The sequence below is a fragment of the Notothenia coriiceps genome, unplaced genomic scaffold, assembly GCF_000735185.1.
Source record: "Notothenia coriiceps isolate Sejong01 unplaced genomic scaffold, NC01 NC01_scaffold00000339, whole genome shotgun sequence".
Lineage (NCBI taxonomy): Eukaryota > Metazoa > Chordata > Actinopteri > Perciformes > Nototheniidae > Notothenia > Notothenia coriiceps.
In genome coordinates this window covers 22,607,023-22,621,441 of record NW_011333040.1, presented here as the reverse complement: position 1 = coordinate 22,621,441, position 14,419 = coordinate 22,607,023, and the positions used below count along the sequence as shown (strand labels likewise).

The 14,419-nt window shown below is 39.3% G+C and overlaps 1 protein-coding gene across 1 annotated transcript; it reads right to left on the bottom strand.

Moving 5' to 3' along the window:
- Positions 1-874: 874 nt before the first annotated feature.
- LOC104952417 (putative carbonic anhydrase 3) lies at positions 875-11,421 on the bottom strand. Its single transcript, XM_010779234.1, has 11 exons — positions 11,388-11,421; positions 11,197-11,228; positions 9,319-9,421; positions 9,207-9,236; positions 8,943-9,119; positions 8,400-8,545; positions 8,219-8,308; positions 7,610-7,657; positions 7,442-7,505; positions 7,195-7,358; positions 875-1,357 (listed from the first exon to the last, which is right to left on the bottom strand). The coding sequence occupies exons 1-11, from the start codon at positions 11,419-11,421 to the stop codon at positions 1,193-1,195; spliced, it is 1,053 nt and encodes a 350-aa protein (XP_010777536.1). The 3' UTR covers positions 875-1,192.
- Between the last annotated feature and the right edge of the window lie 2,998 nt (positions 11,422-14,419).

Below are 14,419 nucleotides of genomic sequence, written 5' to 3'. Positions count from 1 at the left end.
CAAACAAAACAACGAAACTAGTCAATACTTCTTCGACATCAATAGATTTGAAAATTCTTATCTAATTACAGTTCGTTACTTTTTCCACTTACTTAATCGTTACGATGATAATCGCACTTTAGGAAAGACTTAGACAAAGTGTATGGACAATAGCCTAAATACAGTGTCGTCCTATTCTCATTTACTGTCATAGGAGACACTTAATTCGATGGGTTGTATTATCAGACAACAATTCCGTCACGTAATCGTTTTATGTTTATCTAAGACATTTACATATAATAAAATCCACTATCACTTCTAAAATGTGTCATATAAACAAGTTTCCAATTCTGAAAATTAGTTACGTTCGACTAGTTCTCGTGTCGTGAACACTTAACTAAAGTTCCCTAGTTTTTTCTAAACGACTAGTGTAAATAAGAAACTTGAATTTCAATAATCGACCGATATAACTCATTTTTATTTTGTAAACGAAAACATCACATTCCACATCTTATATTTCGTCTTGCCTATACACTTATCTTTATGTTAATAGAGTCTTAACATGAATTCATGTCATTAGTTTCACTGAACGAGACATTTCGACGATATACCATGTTCATTTATTGATCCTTAGATACAATTCCTCTGTATCCTTTAAACGAAATGTGTGAGTAGTCCAACAATCGACTTCATTATACACCAAGCGAAATTTCAACGAGCTACAACATTTTGTTGCGGTATCAATCGGTTGTAATTTGTTTTGACTTAGTCGAAAGTGTGATATGCACTTCCGATTTTGTAAACTTTTGCTGAAAATATAAGCACACAGTCGCACTAATATAATATAATATTAATAATAATGATTTTTATATTTATGAATATTCTGTAAGGTTATATAAGTTGTTTAGGATAATCAAGAAAAGTATTCGATTACTACCCAAGGCTGAATTATTATTGCGTTTAATAAATGATGTCATGTTTTGACAAAACATATGGTGATTATTAAATCAAGTGTTACCCAGGTCATGTACTTATCTAGAGAGGCTTATTTTGTTGTATTCTTGATTAAAAGATGATATAATTGCACTGTATACAAATCACTGATTGAACACTACTTTAGGTGTTTGGCTAACAATGATTAAAAGGACAATCTGAAGGGACTGATAATCATTACAATATTTGGCTCTACAGAAGCTCCAATTAGTAAAACTTATCAGAAATGTAATCTAAAGTGAAAGGCGCAGAGACACGCGAGCAGCAGTGAGATGGAGACGGGGGCTCTGGCTACGGCTGCCGTGGTGTAAACGGTCCTGCCGTGAAGACATTGCGCACTCCGAAACACGTTGTGATATCCTGTCTCAGTCGGAAACATCATCATCTGGTGAGGGAAAGGAAAGTGTTAGCTTTGGTTTAGCTACTGTAACGGCCCGTCCACACAGCAGCTTTGAAAAAATCTTGAAAATCTTGGAGGTGGGCGTGTCGGAAAGCTTGGGGATTTTTTGCGAACAACAACCAATCACATGAATCTCCCGCCCCGACATACAAAGCAATAGCAATGTTATAGCACTTGTTGGCTGCTTTTCATTCACTCTGTGGTCCAACTGATCCCAAACCATCTTAATTGGGTTCAGGTTGGGTGATTGAGGATGCCAGGTCCTCTGATGCAGCACTTAGTCAAATAGCCCTCACATAGCCTGGAGGTCTGAGGTCATTGTCTTGTTGAAAAACAAATGATTGTCCCAGTAGTCGCAAACTAGATGGGATGGCATGCTGCTGTAGAATGCTGTGGTAGCCATGCAAAGCTCCCCCACATCATCACACTTCCTCCTCCAGGCTTCACGGTGAGAACCACTCATGCAGAAACCATTCAAGGTTCAAGGCTTTTATTGGTCATACGTACATAGCTACAGTGTAGTTATGACAATGAAAATCTTAGGTCACAGGCTCCTCAAACATTGCAACACAATAAAACAGAACAAATAGTGTAAGTAAATTGATTACCCTCTCTGCGTCTCACAAATACATTTGGACTCATCAGACCAAAGTACAGATTTCCACTGTCTAATGTCCAATCCTTGTGTTTCTTGGATCAAAAAATTCTCTTCTTCTTGTTGTTCATCCTCAGTAGTGGCTTCTTTGCAGGAATTGGACCATGAAGGCCTGATTCACGCAGTCTCCTCTGAACAGTGGATGTTGAGATTGTCTGCTATCTGTGATAATTGATGTGGGCTCTAATCTGAGGTGCTTTAATTTGAGGTTTCTGAGGCTGGTAACTCTTTTATCTTCTGCAGCAGAGATGTTTCTTGGTCTTCCTTTCCCGGGGCGGTCCTCATGAGAGCCAGTTTCATCATAGCGTTTGATGGTTTTTTGCGACTGCACTTGAGGATACATTCAAATATCTTGAAATTATCCGGATCGACTGACCTCAATTTGTTAACGTGATGATGGACGGTCGTTTCTCTTTACTGAGTTGAGTGGTTCTTGCCATAATATGGATAACAGTAGTCAAATAGGGCTATCCACTGTGCACTAACCTCTGCCTCTGCCCAACACAACTGATGGTCTGAGACACATAAAGAAGGCAAGTAATTCCACAAATGGACTCTTGACAAGGCACACGTGTTAATTGAAAACCATTCCGGGTGTCGACCTCATGAAGCTGACTGAGAGAAGCCAAGAGTGTGCAAAGCTGTCATCAAGGCAAAAGGGGGCTACTTTGAAGAGTCTAAAATAAAAATCCTATTCTGGATTGTTTAACACTTTTTTTGTTTACTAGATGATTCCATCTGTTATTTTATAGTTGTGATGTCTTCAGTATTAATCTACAAAGTAGAAACAACTTTAAATAAACAAAAACCATTGAATGAGAAGGTGTGTCCAAACTTTTGACTGGTACTGTACAAAGAATACTAATATGTTATATTGTAATGTTGTAGCTTTGATTTCACACCATTGGATTTCAAATCAAACACTGACTGGCCTTTGAGTGATGGCATTCAGAACTGTTTGGGTAAAGAGTGTCAGAATCCCTCCCTGTTATGCATAACCTCACATGTTGAATATAAAAACACGAGGTCTTTGCAGGAGCGGAATTGAATGTTCTTATGTGACCTTAATCAAAATCTAAACAACAAACTGAACACCAAAAGTCTGCGACACAAACAGGAAATGAAGATAGCACAGATGAAGAAGATACCAAGTGACTCATTGACATCTGCAGCAAACGACTGCAAAGGATAAACAAATGTGATGACTTCAAACGATAAGTGTGTGTCCTATTTCTTATTGTCAACAAATCCAACAATAAATTGATATTACAGTTATTGTTTTTTTGAGTATCTTAAAAGGGATTTGTTGACAATAAGAACATAGAGCACCTCAAGCCTTATTTTTGTGAGAAATAAATAACAAATAGTCAACTAAACCTAAACTACATCTGAGTTTTAAACTATTTAATCAGTGTTTGTTTAGTTTCCATTCATGTTACAATGTGCGTAACAGATGCGACGATTTGATTAGGTTTTTTGTCACATCAGAGAATCCTCACAAGAATGCATTTCATTATTATCTACATCCCGAAAGAACATTAGTCATTATTTTCTTGTGACGTTGAGGAACCCCACTGCCATTACAGAAACTATTTGAATCTCATTTTATACTTCTGCTAAATGTTAATGGTGTTAAAAACCCTGTTGATACATAAAAACGGTCCATATATAAATCTTATGATTCATTTTTGGTTTGGGGATAAGAATTATGGTTGAGTACTGTTTCATGGATTATTGCTATTATGTTTTTATGCAAAGTTATATTCCACCACATATTCCCAGCGGTGGGAGAAGTAGTCAGAACTTGTACTTAAGTAGAAGTAGAAGTACAAGAGTGTAGGCATACTCGGTTACAAGTAAAAGTCCAGCATTCAAAGGGTTACTCAACTAAAAGTGAAAAAGTATCAGCATCAAAATATACTTAATGTACCAAAAGTAAAAGTAGTCATAATGCAGATTGGTCCATTTTAGAATATTATATATGATATGTTTTGATTATAGATATTGATGCAAGTGTTATCAAAGCTACACTGAGCAAAAATATAAATGCAACACTTTTGTTTTTGCTCCCATTTTTCATGAGATGAACTCAAAGATCTAAAACATTTTCTATATACACAAAATAACCATCTCTCAAATATTGTTCACAAATCTGAACAAATCTGTGATAGTGAGCACTTCTCCTTTGCCGAGATAATCCATCCCACCTCACAGGTGTGGCATATCAAGATGCTGATTAGACAGCATGATTATTGCACAGGTGTGCCTTAGGCTGGCCACAATAAAAGGCCACTCTGAAACATGCAGTTTTGCTTTATTGGGGGGGTCTGGGGGCGTCCGAAAACCAGTCAGGTTTAACCCTAACCCTAACCCTAANAGCGGTGGCATTGACGGCGTGCCCCTGTCAGGATGCTTTGATTTGACTTGCCGTTTAATTAATGTATAGTAGGTGTGCGTAACAGTGTAATGCGTAAAGTCAACTCTACCTTCAGCAAAGTTTTAGGGATTTAGGGCTCAGTCAGCCTCAGGGGACTGTTTGGTTACTTTAGTTGGTAATGAAATAAATTTTTGAACTTTGTAGTAGTCACTTGTATGTTGCGCATAAAGGTTCATTTTGTAGACTAAACTGGCAAAAAGTTTTTTTTACATTTGTACTTTGTAGAAAGGAAATGTAGACACAGTTGGAAGGAGCACAATTAAACCTGACGGAGTTTGAAATTGAGTGTGATTATGAGTTATTTCAATTTGATATTAGCTCACAATAAGTTCACTTAAGTTACTCACACAACTTGGACACAAGCCGATGGCATACTTGCCAACCTTTAGACTCAGGAAATCGGAGCATTTCAAAATGCAAATTGGGGGGGTTGCGTACGGTGGATCGCTGAAGCTGTTAGATTAACATTAACATGCCTTATTGTAGTTGTAAGGCACTGACTTGCGGGGCCTTGTAGCATTCGTTCCTGATGGATCATATGTGTGGGCGGATCTGTATTTTACAGGAAAGGACTGGTGAGCAGTTGTCGATTCCTTGTTCTGTTTCTGTGGAATATCTGCTCCTCACGCCTCTCAGGACTTGAGTTTGCATGCGGCTACTAAAGAGACGTGTTACCATGGAAACCAAACAATGTTAGCTGTATAAGTCCGAGTGGAAAACGTCGTGTGTAAAATCTTGATTTTGGCAGAAATCAGGGGAAAAATGCGGGGGAGAAGAGAAATATTGAACCCGGAGAGGGCAATTAAATCGGGAAGCTCCCGCGAAAATCGAGATGGGGGTTGACAAGTATGGGCTATGGGTTCAGGTTCCGGCGAGCTGAATAGTCCGACCTGGAACCTGAACCTCTGGACTTGGAGTCCGACCTGAAACCCGAATGGAGATCCAGGTACGCAAGCACTAATCGAGATGCTGATTAGGGAAAAAATCTGTGATAGTGAGCACTTCACAGGTGTGCCTTAGGCTGGCCACAATAAAAGGCCACTCTGAAACGTGCAGTTTTGCTTTATTGGGGGAGTCTGGGGGGGTCCGAAAACCAGTCAGGTTTAACCCTAACACTAACCCTAACATGTCACCCACTGACATGTTAGGGTTAGGGTTAAAACCTAAAACATTTTTTAATGTGTAAGTGGGTGACATGTTAGTGTTAGGGTTAGGGTTAGGGTTAAACCTGACTGGTTAAACCATAACAAAAATTGTAATGTGTCAGAGTGTGACATGTTAGTGTTAGGGTTAGGGTTAGGGTTAGGGTTAAACCTGACTGGTTAAACTACGGGTCTGCAACCTTTTTGACCAAAAGAGCCATTTTGCTCCTTTTTCCCCAAAATGTTTTTGTCTGGAGCCGCAAAACATATTTCATAGCTTGATAGCTTATAAAGTTGTATTTATTGTTATATCAGACAAAAACTACAGGTTTTTTTGCATTTATTAGGCTATTTATTACATTATATAAAACTGTTAACCTCTAATAAGAAACAAAGAACTCCTATAAGGAGAATTCAAAATAATACACAGGCCTACTTTAAAATAAATTAAACACAGCACTTGGGGAGTCCTCTGCACATTTGAAGGAAAAATATATATAATTAAAATGGGCCCACTTTGAAATAAATAAAACATATAGCTGCAACCTAAAAAGAGTTAAAGGTAGGGTAGGTAAGAATGGAGAAACCAGCTCGAGTGCGCTAGAATTTGAAAATACACAACCGGAAAAAATATGCCTCTTCCTTCAGACTTTCTTACAGAGCCCCTCCTCCAACACACACGAACGCGCATGAGTTATTTTAGCCGGGCCGGTTAAAATGATTGGTCGTGCTATTTACAGCGCTACGGCTTCCAGAGNGCATAGAGTTGATCAGGTTGTTGATTGTGGCCTGTGGAATGTTGGTCCACTCCTCTTCAATGGCTGTGCGAAGTTGCTGGATATTGGCAGGAACTGAAACACGCTGTCGTATACGCCGATCCAGAGCATCCCAAACATGCTCAATGGGTGACATGTTAGGGTTAGGGTTAGGGTTTAACCCTAGGGTTTTCGGACCCCCCCAGACCCCCCCAATAAAGCAAAACTGCACGTTTCAGAGTGGCCTTTTATTGTGGCCAGCCTAAGGCACACCTGTGCAATAATCATGCTGTCTAATCAGCATCTTCATATGCCACACCTGTGAGGTGCGATGGATTATCTCGGCAAAGGAGAAGTGCTCACTATCACAGATATTTTCAGATTTGTGAACAATATTTGAGAGAAATGGTTATTTTGTGTAAATAGAAAATGTTTTAGATCTTTGAGTTCATCTCATGAAAAATGGGAGCAAAAACAAAAGTGTTGTATTTATATTTTTGTTCAGTGTAGTAAAGATGTAGCTAGTTTTAATCACTTTGTGCAACCTAGCTTGTGAATTTAATCCAGGTGTAACTAAAGTCTGATTTAAGTGTTGGTTATATTTCACATCATTATTCCAAATATGTAGTAACTAAGAGTGCTAAATAAATGTAAAAGTACAAGATTTACCTCTGAATTGTAGTGTGGTAGAAGTACAAAGTAGCATAAAATGGAAACACTCAAGTAAAGTACCTCAAAATTGTACTTAAGTACAGTACTTGAGTGAATGTACTTAGTTACTTTACACCACTGCATATACCCTTTATATTCAGCTGATGGTGAGTAGCACGTACCAGGGTTTCGTCCACCTTGATGGACTCTTTAAACACGGTCCAGACCACAGCTTGGTTACATGAAGGCGTGGTCAAGGAGCCGTTGTAGCGATAGTATGACTCTCTGTTCACGCTGCCAAGCAAGTCGTCAATGGAGATCTCTTCGGTGACGTTAACTTCTGAACCTGCATTGAAAACCAAAATGCCCAAGATGTAGTGCCACTTGTATTTTACGTAATGTATGCCAACAAAACAGGTGTGTACTCACTGATGTTTTTAATAGCTGAAAGATAGCTGGTGAGTTTTTTCCAGGCGTCCATATCAGATGAGGACTGTGTGTGCAGAGAAAAACATGGTGAATAAATAAGGAAAATGGCATCAGAAGTAGCTAATTGGACAACAATAGCACAATCTGCTGAAAGCTTCCATCTCTTACCGCGCCTTGTTCTGAACTGCTGCGGCTTTTTTCCTTTGCGCCTGTGGCCTGGAAACAAGCAGGTCAGTATGTTGTGTAACTGGCTTTTCTCAATGTCAAATGTAGACAAAAGAGAAAATAAAGCATTACTCCCAACGATAACATGAACTGGGAACCACAACACAAAGTAGATTTATTTTGCAGTTCAGATTGACAGAAATAAGGGTTTGTTTTGTATTTGTATAGGGTGTGGATCATGACATCTGTGCAGGTTACGCTTTAAATGCGAGCAGGTAGAGATGGTGACATTCTTGTATGAGATGCGGATATGTTTCAGTTAGTGAAATAACTTTTGATTGACAGCTCATTTAGCACAGCGTCCTTGGGCTCTCTTTTCTTTTCTAAAAGATTCTTATCCTGATCAAATATTTCTCACCCACATTTCCGTAATGCATCACATTGCTGGAGGCTGTTTATAAATGGCGTCAGACCATAAAACTGTTTCTCTTTAGTATGAATAGTATGCATGACCTTGGGTATAGTTTTTTTACTTTTCCATTATGAAAATACTAGCAGATACAGAGTTTGTAAAGTATGGATTTGGACATAAGTGTAATGCAATTAAGTTACCTCAATAAAGAACCCAAGCACAGCCAGACCATCAGTAGTTTGTAGTGCCTGTTCGAGAGTTAAATCCTTCCTCTTGTTGACTATGTGCATCTGGATGAAGACACAATTCATCAATAGAAAACAGGCAAAAGCTCAATCTATGAGAACACACTTCAATGCAATAACGTTTTAAAAGCCTGACCTCCATTGGGTATCTCTTTGAATCCACTGTGTGCTCAGAGCCTTCAGAGTCATGCGCGCCCCAATGGAAGTGCAACTGAAGGGTGGAGAAGACGTGTCCCAAACCTCCACCTGAGACCTCCACACCCTCCTTCAGTACGCACTTCACTGGGAGTCAAATGAGAACACAGGTAGAAAGTGTTACATGTTTTCACAGACTTAAATGTGTTTTTCCTATTTAAATTAACCATTTTTGGAATTGTTTGTATTCTTGACACTATTTTGTCAACTAATTAAATTATTTCAAGGACAGGCAAAGGGACTTGATTTGTTAGGTGTAGTGACAAGGTAAAAATAGCACCTTAAAGTTGTCCCATTATCCTCTTTATTTATAAAACCATTAACCAGTAATCTAAATTGTTGTATTTTTGATAAATGCTTGTATTAATGGTTGCAGCTATAACCCTCATGAGATAAAGGTAACTAAAGCTTTAGATACGTCCTTCTTTTGGGTCTAGATTCCATAGATGTCCACAGAAACAGCCAATAATAAGGATGAACAAACCTGTGTGGCCTGTGTTAATGATTTTCTCGATGACATGTTTGTCGTCAAACTTTTCAAAGTGGAATGCACCGAGTTTCTCCTCCTTCACGGCGCTGCTTTTCGAAATGTTGATGGGTGACTGGCTTTCCCCGGCGCAGTAGGCGTTGGGCAGGCGGCTCCACTCAGACTGCGTGTATTCTGGAATTCAAGGGGAACAAGTTCTGTAACATCATTATGAATTTAAAGCTGTCCACTCATCACATCTTTACATTTGCCCCTACATACCACAGTGATCATGATAGCACCATGGATGACCTGAAGAATAGAAGAACAGTCATGTTGAATATGTCAGTCTTAGATATTATGGGTCTTATATGTGTTTAATTTTACCACTCACTGGGTAAAGGAGTTGCAGGGGAAGCCAACACCTGTCGTCCATTAAGAGCTTGTGTAGGTCGATAAACATTTCTGAACCCTGCATTTTCCGGGAACTTCTGAATCTAACAACAGCACAAAAGAAACATAAATAAAGAGTGCATGTAGGGTGAGCCAGCAGACCAGCCCCATACCAATGAGGGTTAGGTGAAACATCAATTATGTCATTCTCTTTACCTTCCAGCGAATTCAAAAGGCGTCGTAAGTAATTGCAAAGACAACTAGAGGGTGTAAACAAAGTTTAAACACTCCCTCGGATCTTATCATGAAGGCCTTGTCTTTGATGACACTGGTATTTGGCTGTTTCTTCTCACGCCATCTTGCACTAATCATGTGATTTTACTTGTTTGTTCCTTATTCAAATAAGATGGTTTAAAATGAAACTAATTTGATACTCATAAAACAGTGATGGAGTAAAGTATGTTATATTCTGTCTTATCAAAACCTGGTGCCTTCATTACCCAATTCAGTTTCTCCACCAAAAGTTTTGGTCAGAAACTCGAGGCTAAAGTGCCCAAGCCGCTCGCCTCAAGCAGAGATGACGAGCAGATTATGTAAGATCATATCCTTTTAAATCCACACCCCAAAATTGTGTCATTGTTAAACATGAGTTCAACCCAGGATGCCACATCAAGTCATTTCCCTTGAGGTGATTTACGAGGCGTTGCAAGTGCTCTGCCCTGGAGCCACAAACGGTTTCATCCATTCCAATCCAATCCACTTTATTTATATAGCACATATTAAACACAGAGGGTTTAGCAAAGTGCTTCACAGCAAACATAACATTATAAGTTATGAGTTTATCCAATGTAAAAGCACTGTCGATTTTGACGCCCAGATTTGTGACCATGGGTTTTGCATACGGTTGCAGGGAACCTAGGTCAATGGAAGGGACATCACCATTTGGTCCAAATACAATGACCTCCGTTTTGCTCTCATTTATGTTTAAAAAGTTTAGCGCCATCCAGGCCTTTATGACATTAAGACAGTCAACCAGGGGCATCAGGGCGGTGGTTGCGAAGTCGATAGGGACTTGACTTGGCAACTGGAAGGTCACCAGTTCAAGTGCCTGCAAGACCAAGTGCTACCGAGGTGTCCCTGAGCAAGGCACCGTTCCCTACACTGCTCCCCGGGCGCCGTTCAAAATGGCAGCACACTGCTCCTAACACTAGGATGGGTCGAATGCAGAGAAATAATTTCCCCACGGGGATTAATAAAGTATATCAAAAAATCCAAAATCAGAGAGCTGGGGTGTTTTTTTAGGGGTAGGTATATTTGGGAGTCGTCCGCATAAAGGTGGTAGGAAACGCCATGTTTTCTAAAAATTAGTCCACGGGGGAGAAGGTATAAAGAGAATAAAATGGGCCCCAAAATAGATATTATCATAACTATTTATTAGGTAGTTCTCCCTATCACCTGTAAACAGAAGATTATACATTATACTTAAAACATAATGCTGCATCCACAAAAGAACATAGATAAATGATGATTAAAGTAATTCAACGTTATATCTATAGAGCGTTTCAAAACCTGATTTATAATGTACGTAAAAGGATGGACATTTTTTGCACTTGATGGCTATTTAGTTCCACTTCATAAATATACATGTTGTTACATTTTAGACTACACCTTTAAATTATAAGGCAGTAAACAGTGTTAAAATGAATACTTTTATGAAGGATATAAATCTGATTTGTTGTTAAAAAGAATGGTTGCACTTCACGCGATCTTTGAGATTATCTTTGCCGATCATCATGTCCTCAAAACAGACTGGTATGGGTGAAACTTGGGTCAAAGAGTCACGCACCTGCCGTGCCACCTGACAATGTGACATGTGTACCTGTTTATCTGCAGAGGGCCTGTCAGGTAAATCTAATGAAAAGAAAGATTGTGTGTCATTCTGAAAATGTGACTCAACAATCTGTTTTTCTGTCACGCAGTCTTGACAGCTATTTACTCATAGTTAGACCAAACTGATTAAACAAACCTGATTATCTCACATGATTATCAAAACAGGAATCTCACGTGTACCTGTATGTCCCGGCACCATGCAGTCTGGTGACATTTCCCCGCATATATGGGTGGTCAATGATGTAACAGGTTGCATGTGACTCCACTTGCAATAGGTCACTTTTTTTAAATTAAAGGTTGTTCGTATCCAGAACACAGAAATGAAACCCTTCCCATTCAGGATTTCTTACACTACTCAGAAGACAGCTGACGTTTTAGGGTAGAAACTGTGAGGCAGCAAGGAACCTGCTGACATCTTCCACACCCACTTTTGACATTGTATTACTTCTGTTTATCACTCTCCTCAGTTGGCACTTTCGAGCTAACTCTTAATGGGCCTTTCAGATTTAGGCTGTAATAGACATTCATGTACAACAATTTTCTTCCAGGATACAGTTCATGTCTCCCCACACTATTTATTTATACTGTGCTACCTACAAGATATTGTCCACACTTAATGTGCTATATAAATTAAATACACGGTTGGTCTTTTTTGACAAACATCAGTTAAATGTCAGATGGAGACACAAGGAAAACCCACAAAGGATTACATGCTTTTTCTCTCCAACTGATTTGCAGGTTCACCTATTTGACACAGCACCATCTTTGTAAAGTGTCCATTCAGTGCATCATCAAACACAGGCTGTTTTAAAGGGCACCTTAGAAGGCACTTTATCATGTTTGATCTACAATAGGGGTATCCCAGATAACCCCTTTGCTTCGTTATTTTCTAACTACGGGTGCACCAAGAAGGGTATTTGAGCCTAAAGCTACAGTAGCCATTTTCGTCCACTGGTGGCAGTATAAACAAGTTATGAACGCGGCAATGACAACATTGTTTGGCTTCTGTAACACTGGAAGTACATAATAGGCCCTTACGTCCCTCTCTCTGCTGACAGGGGCATGTGTTGACTAAACATGGCCAACTCACCAGAGTTTTGTGGATGATGATTGGCTCATGAAAGACTGTCCACACGACCGCTTCGTTGCAGTTTGGGGTGGTCAGCGAGCCCATGTACCGGTAGAACTTTGTGAGGTCCACATCTTTAATCAGGTCATCGATAGAGATGTTAGGTTTCTTATCACACTTGGGGTCTGGGGAAAGATGTTAGAAACAAAAAAAAAGCTGTCATGTGGATTGAAATGCTCCAACAGCATCCTTGGTGTGGTGCCATAAAATGATATTTATAAAAAAAAAAAGGCATTATCTGACGATGTAACAACAAAGATGAATGGTTTTAAAAACAACTCTAACTTGACCTTACAATTGTAAAGTACAGTTCAAGGACAACAACAACCAGTTCAAGTACAACACTAAAGCATGATTATTTATTTTTGTATCTATACAATACCAAAGACGACATTAAAGATAGTTGTGAAACTTTCATTTGCAGGATTTGTTCCTTAAAATATTTCAAGCAGGGTTGACAATTATTTGAATGGTTGTTTAAAAAAAGCACAAACCTTGAAATGTCACCTGTCTATGCCAAGGTTTATACATTCAGACCATGCCAGGGATGTAGAGAAACCACAATATTCTCACTTGCGATAACAACAAAATGGAAGAACACTTACCCATGACATTTGTCAGGCAGGATATGAGGTTACTCCATGTTGGCGACACATCTCCATCTTCTGTTGCCTTTAGGTGGAGGACATCATTATTACACACGAAATGTTAGCTCTTTTTTGTAGTCTAGTTATCTGGCCTATAGGGGTTGTCAGTGTTAGAGTTGATGCATGAATTGAACATTAAAAAAAGCTCAAACTTCCCATAGCACAACCCATTGACTGACCAAAAGAAGTTGAGTATAACCGAAGAATGAACAAGACCATTTTAGGCGACCAAAGTACTGTAATACATTTTCAATGGTGAAAGATCTCTGACGAAAACACGGAAAAAAACTTAAACCGGAAAATGTGGAAGCGTCCTGGTATTTCCAAGGTAGCCCTAACGTGAAGTGTAATCTTAATCAGTTAACATTTTAGGGTAATTTTGGTATTTTCTCGTAGACTTTTATACAATCTGACAACAATCTGAGTTGCTCTCTGCTGGCCATTGGAAAGAATGCAGGTTTAACGCACTTCAAATGTGGCTTCACTAGTTTAGACAATAGACTGTATATATATATATATATAATGTAGCGATCTGCATTTATTGTTCAAGTGTTCTGTTAACTGTTTGTGTCAGGCTTCTGTGAGGAGAGCAGGTAGGGGCGGGGTTGGGGAGCAGAGGGTTTGGTGTGTGTGTGTGTGTGTGGGCGCGTGCAGGGGAGTGAGAGGTTGGCGCGAGAGGAGAGAGAGTGAGAAAGGACGGATGAGAGCCGTTGGTTGTTAATAAACCTGTTTAACTTGAGAACGCTTCACTCGTCATTCCGACACGTCCGGGTGGACGTTACATTGGTCAGTTCCCCTGTGCAATTCCAGTCTCACATCTCACATCACATCGTGATTAACAAATAGACTAGAAAACAATTTAAAAAAATAAAATAATACTTTATTCCGAAAGTGCTTGCTTTTCTCTTTGAAAGTCATCACATAACGGCATTGTAATACACGGTTCGGCTGCATTAAATATTACATATCTGCCGTAGTTTTCTATTTATAGAGCCCTGATGAGAAGACTTCTAGACCAGTGGTTTTCAAAGTGTGGGTAGGTGAGCCTCCCCTCAGAGAACATAAGAACAGCCGCGCCCCCCCTCCCAATTATTATTGCTGTTATTATTATTATTATTATTATTGTTGTTGTTGCTATAATGCAGGGGTATTCAATTGCATTTCAAAGAGGTCCAGTAAGAGAAAATGTAATTGAAATGCTCTGTTTTCGCTGTCTACCTTCCGCCATTTGAAATTACTCCGACTGTTTCTCTCCTCTTGTCTCGTCTCTGTGTGTGTGTGTTTGAATCTATCGTGCTGACTGCACCGATTTGATTGGCTGAGTAGCGTCACCTCCTTAAAACATTAAACAATAACTTTTTTAAACCTTTTTATTTTTATGTTTTAAACATATTGTATAAAACTCCCCCACTACTTGGACTATTCCTTGCACCCCT

What these genes read in the sequence shown, in the direction of transcription:
- LOC104952417 (XM_010779234.1), bottom strand. Translation starts at nt 11,421, where the DNA reads ATGTCACCAGACTGCATGGTGCCGGGACATACAG. An exon ending in CCCTGCAACTCCTTTACCCA is followed by an intron (nt 9,237 to 9,318) that starts GTGAGTGGTAAA and finishes TCTATTCTTCAG; the next exon opens with GTCATCCATGGTGCTATCAT. An exon ending in TCAAGGTGGACGAAACCCTG is followed by an intron (nt 1,358 to 7,194) that starts GTACGTGCTACT and finishes TTCCCTCACCAG; the next exon opens with ATGATGATGTTTCCGACTGA.